Source organism: Perca flavescens, chromosome 1, assembly GCF_004354835.1.
Source record: "Perca flavescens isolate YP-PL-M2 chromosome 1, PFLA_1.0, whole genome shotgun sequence".
Lineage (NCBI taxonomy): Eukaryota > Metazoa > Chordata > Actinopteri > Perciformes > Percidae > Perca > Perca flavescens.
This window is the reverse complement of record NC_041331.1, coordinates 11650011-11655601: the sequence shown is the minus strand read 5'-3', so window position 1 is coordinate 11655601 and position 5591 is coordinate 11650011. Positions and strand designations below refer to the sequence as shown.

Below are 5591 nucleotides of genomic sequence, written 5' to 3'. Positions count from 1 at the left end.
ATTGTGACAGATTTATTAAACAAGTGTCATGAAAATCCACCACGGCAATTATCATTCATGTGACAGCTTGAATGCTATTTGCAGCTTTCTGTTTTGTCCTCCTCTGTGTTCTGGTTTTATATAACCTCCTCCCCTGGGATGAACCCGTCTGGGAAACCTATCCATGACTGGTTTCCTGAGAAAAACAGGAGCAGTGTCCATCAGGAATCAAGTTCCCACAAAGAAAAAGCTTCCATAAACATCAACATATTCTTATTTATTCACTTTAACATCACCCAAACTGATCCGCTGGTTTTTAAAGGATTATTCCACTTTATCACAAGTTGGCTGCTATTTTTTTGTAGTTTTGTCCATCATTTTCTTTTAGTTACCAAATAATTGCTGCCGCTAACTGCTTCGTAGGAATATTTTTACAGATCTATCGTTTACAGAACTGAGATATCTGAGATATCTGAGTCAAACTTTTTACTGTCAGTTAGAGACATTGTTACAAAAATATAGCAACAGACAAAAAAAATACCAACATTTAGTAAAATATACAATATGTATATAATTATGTTTGTCTTGTTTCTATTAGTGGTGGTAGCTGATTAGATAGCGAGCAAGCAAGCTAACATTAGCCAGCAACACAATATCACAATATATTTTACATGTCTGTGTCCTGTTTTCAGCAACAGGGGGAAAGTGGTTTGTTGTAACGTTACTCCCTACTGCTGGGAGACTTACTTCATGGTGGGAACGGGGGTGGAGGGTCTGATATGTTCTGTTTCCTGACGGATCATTAAACTCTCTGTTATTGCTTGACAGTTGTTAGAGTAACTAGATGGGTCAGATTACATGACACCTGACAGGCGACCAAACGGCACGCTCTGTCATTGGTTAAAATGACAGATTTCTCTGTGTTTGAACATTGTTGGAAACATTTGGGATAATGTAAGTACACAACTCAATATATGCACAACATATAGGATATAGGTATAGTTGTTAGGTAGGTCGACAGGTATAGAAATATTAGATATATCTTTAAATGACAGCTCGTTAGAGGTGGTTTGAGGCGGCTTCGCACTTGTGTGTATTATGTGAGCATGTCTGGGTGCATGGTAGTAGAGTGGAAACATGAAAACATGGAACAGTGTTTATTGATTTGGACATTCCCTCAATAAGCAATAATATAAAAAATAGATTTGATACTGAAGTAGTGACACAGAGCTCTGAAGAGTTGTAAGACCGATGCACTGATTTTTGACATGGTTAAAGTGTGGGGGGGGGGTCTAAGGTAATAACTTTGAAAAGTATGTGATAGCTCTGACGCCCAGGTGCTGCACCTATTTGTCTGGGTCGCTATGAATGTAGTTAAAGAAATACTTTGATGATTTTAAAACAGCTCTGTGTCATCTGAGTGTGGACAGTATGTGCAGATGAACGTTTTCTTGCTTCTCGTTTTGCATCATCCAGTGGACCTCAGCGGACCTCCAGTGTTCTGCCCTGCTCCACGGAGAATTCCATGCGCTTGTGCCACGGCGGAAACCCAAAAAACGTTCATCGGCACACACTGCCCACACTCAGATGACACAGAGCTGGATCAGTATCAGTATGTATCATTCCTATTTTGCACCTGACGTACAGTGGACTTTTCCCTCCACAGACGCACGTCGGTAAATTAGGGAATGAATTTGTGCTGCCGGAGAGAGGAGGCGTGTTCCAGCGCAAAAGAGAGGAGGCGTGTTCCAGCGCAAAAGTTCCCTTGTGCTATTTTGCAGTTTCAGAAAAAAATTCCGCCACTGACCAGGAAAAACCTGGTCTAAAGTCAGTTGCGCGTTATTCAGATGCTATTTTAGGGGCGCATGCTTGGCCATAATGTGGCGTGAAAAAGAAAAATATTACTGAAAATGCGCTTTAGGTGTTTACAGTACCGTCCTCAAAAAGTCGCAGCATTCTTTGTGGCTTGTTGTGTTTTACACAACATTTCCATGACTCCATGGCTACAGCAATCCTCTCCAAGTCGGAGACCTCTCCAGATGCGCCCGAAAGGCCGCAGCAACATCGCCACCCGGCCATTTATTACTTTGCCGTATCTCTGACAGCTCCCGCTGGCGTGCGCCAGGCATATCCGCCATTATAATAGCAATCCGCCATGGAACAAGCGTGCCTGCTCTTAAAGGGAATGTGATATGACGCTCTGATTGGTTATTTTCACGTTACGTCCAAACCACACCTCGCTACTTCAGACCAACCCATTTTAGATTTGCTTCGGGCGCAAGACTCATTTATCCCGCCGGTATAATAGCAACAGTGCCCGAGATCAGCCCACAAACCTACTTGCGTTTCACGTTTGATACTTGTGTTTCAGAACGTTAAAATAGGGCCCTAACTCGTCAATAGTTCTTTACATTTTCATGCCAAAAACACATTCCAGACAGTATCCTGGCTGTGCGTCTCCTATGCCATTGTCGTCTGGTGTGTGGTGCAGGTACTGCGCAGACACCAAGTCCATTTTAAAGACAGTAACTGCATTCAGAATACCACCAATTTAAACTGTAATGGAATACAGTTACTCATAGTTCGTATTTTAAATACGTAATGCCGTTCCTTCTTTCAGCAGCTCTTACAGGTTATCAGAGCATTGTGGGGAGAATGTGGGACTGTCTCTGAGGTTTTTGTCCCGAGTCAGATCTGTAAAATTTCCTATAGGGGAGACAGTGGCTTTAGGCAGCCTCATCAGAAATGTATATATGGATCCAATCCTGCCAAAACCGCACATCTCACGCTTTACTCTCCATTGGTAATCCTCTACAGTATACTCTGTGGTCACCTGACGGCTGAGTGTGAACACAGAATCTCCTCTGACCACAGCAGTGAGCAGAGAGCCTTTACTGTTCCCGTACTGGCCACACACGGCCGTCCACTGGCCTGAACTTAGGTTGTAGCAGTCCATCACACACAGTAAGAAGTCCTCACAGGGCCCATTGCGCATCACATACAGATTGTCCTTATGGGCTACCATATAAAAACCATAGCTGTGCGTACGGATGAGCGTGGTGACCAGAAGCCACTGGTCCCGTTTAGACACATACTCGTGTATATCTGTGGCCCCCTTACCTTTCCAGAGACAGATGAAGATTCTGTTCATGGCTACAGCCGACACCACTGAGGCTGCAGGGGATGGAAGGGGGGAGACAAAACCCCAGCTTCCATTAGACACCCTGTATCTCTCCACAGACGACAGGGCCTTCCTGTTGTACTCCCCTCCGAGAGCGTAGAGGCAGCCCTTGTGACCTATCAGAGTGAAGTTGTAGCGCAGCTGCTGGGAGCCGCAGATGGTGGACCATGTGTTGGCTGCAGGGTTGTAACAGAAACCCGTCTCTACTACCTTCTTGCTTACATCATACACTCCTCCGATGATGTAAAGGTTGTTGTCCAGGACGGCCACGCCTGCCATGGTGGTGCTGGTGCTGGCAGGTAGATGTGTCAGGAACTTCCACTGTCCACTGTCTTCGTCCAGGTAGCAGACACTCCTCTGGACGTCCTGCAGCAGCTCAGTGGTTGGCGAGTGGCTGCACACTGCCATGTAGCTGCTCGGGAGAAGGGACTCTATGTACTCTAGCAGCTTGCTGGGTAAGGTGTGGACATCCTCCTTCAGGTCAGTGTACATATCTCTGATGAATAAGGCGGAACTGTGGGAGAGCTCCCACACCCCGTAGGTGGCAGCTGTGTGGTACATGAGTAGGCAGTTTTCAGAATTGATGGTATTGATCAAGTGCTCGGTGAGAGCCGGCACCTGCAGAAAAGCCGTACACTGGATGGCTTCCACGATCTGGTCGCTGCTCAGCACAGGTTGCTCCCCGCCCAGGACCCGCAGCAGGACCACAAAGCCCAGAAGCCCTACACACTGCAGCTGGATCTCTCCCTGTTGGCACTCTCTCATCCCTGACTGGAACAATGCTCTGAAGTACTCACAGTTCTCAGCCAAAAGGCTTTTCTCTACAATGAACGAGCTATCGTCAATGTTGACCCTCAGGCTTTCCGCTGACTTCCAGTGTCCTGGCTGTGGACAGCTGTTGGACTCCATCATTTCCCTGCTGAGGATCTTCATGACATCCCAGCTGAACTGTTCACTCACAACAAGAAAGCTGTGACCGGAATACTGCACATCGGGGTGTTTCACCACATACTGCCTGTGAGACAGCTCCTGTCTAGAGCTGATGCTAGTTGACAGCACAGCTCTGAGAACACACTCTATACATAGTATGCAGACGTGTGACACAGTTCAAATACATTATGAGGACATGCAGCCAGAGGAGAAAGAGGAGCCGGATAATGGGAGGGAGCTGTAAATGTGCTGAGGATTCATATCGCTCTTTGTTTGTGGAGCAGCTGAAGATTTGTCCTTGAGTGGCAGGAACAGTCAAAGTGTAACAATAGTTATTTCCCTAGGTCACAAAGTATTTGTGCCACTATTTCAACAGATATGATATGCAGATATGCAGGCCTAACCTTAACCCTCTGAAAATAAATAATAATAATACGCTTTATTTATAGAGCACTTTTTAATATCCAAGTTACAAAGGCAGCAAAATAAAACAGACAAGTCATTAAAACATCAGGTTAAACAAGATAATAACAAGTTGGTGTATAAAAAGCAATGAAGTTTAGGAAAAAGTAAGAATGGGGATCTAAAAAAAAATGTCTCTAAAAAGTGTTTGTTTTCCCACTCACATAAAATCAGGGAAGCTCACATGGTAGAGCGCGCGCCCATAAACAGCTCAGTCCTCGACACAGCGGCTGCAGGTTCAGTTCCGACCTGCGGCTCTTTGCTGCATGTCATCCCCCCTCTCTCTCCTCTTTCAAGTCTAAGGGCCCTATTTTAACGATCTGAAACGCAAGTATCAAACGTGAAACGCAAGTAGCTTTGTGGGCGGATCTCCGGCACTGTTGCTATTATACCGGCGGGATAAATGACTCTTGCGCCCGACGCAAATCTAAAATGGGTTGTTCTGAAGTAGCTGGGTGTGGTTTGGGCGTAACGTGCAATAAACCAATCAGAGCGTCATCTCACATTCTCTCTAAGAGCAGGCACGCCAGCGGGAGCTGTCCGGGATGCGGCAAAGTAATAAATGCCCGTCTTGGCCGGGTGGCGATGTTGCTGCGGCCTCTCGGGCGCATCTCCTCAAGTCTGGAGAGGATTGCTGCAGCCATGGAGCGTGGGCCTCCAAACGCACCACCTGCACCTGTTGTGCCCCTTCCTCCTCCCCCCCACTCCATCTCCATCCACCCGCTCCACCAGGAGAGCATCGCGCATTGCCACTCCCGGACCAGAATCTGCCGGAGTGTCCAATCCCACCGTAGTTCAACACCACATCTCCTTAAGTCCTCTAATATTTCCTCATTTATGTCATCAACACATCCATGATTTATGGAAATCCGCAAAGAATGCTGCGACTTTTTGAGGACTGTACTGTAAAGTGCCTCCTGATCTATCTAAACACCTGAAGAGCATTTTCAGTAATATTTTTCTTTGTAATTATGTATGGTTTGCAAAAATGGGAACTGCATGCGTCCGTGTAGATGAGAGAAGCAAAGCGTATGCGCGT

General features: G+C 46.1%; 1 protein-coding gene across 1 annotated transcript; it reads right to left on the bottom strand.

Moving 5' to 3' along the window:
• Positions 1 to 2605: 2605 nt before the first annotated feature.
• kbtbd13a (kelch repeat and BTB domain containing 13a) lies at positions 2606 to 4093 on the bottom strand. The gene has a single exon (XM_028577965.1). The coding sequence runs from the start codon at positions 4091 to 4093 to the stop codon at positions 2606 to 2608; it is 1488 nt and encodes a 495-aa protein (XP_028433766.1).
• Between the last annotated feature and the right edge of the window lie 1498 nt (positions 4094 to 5591).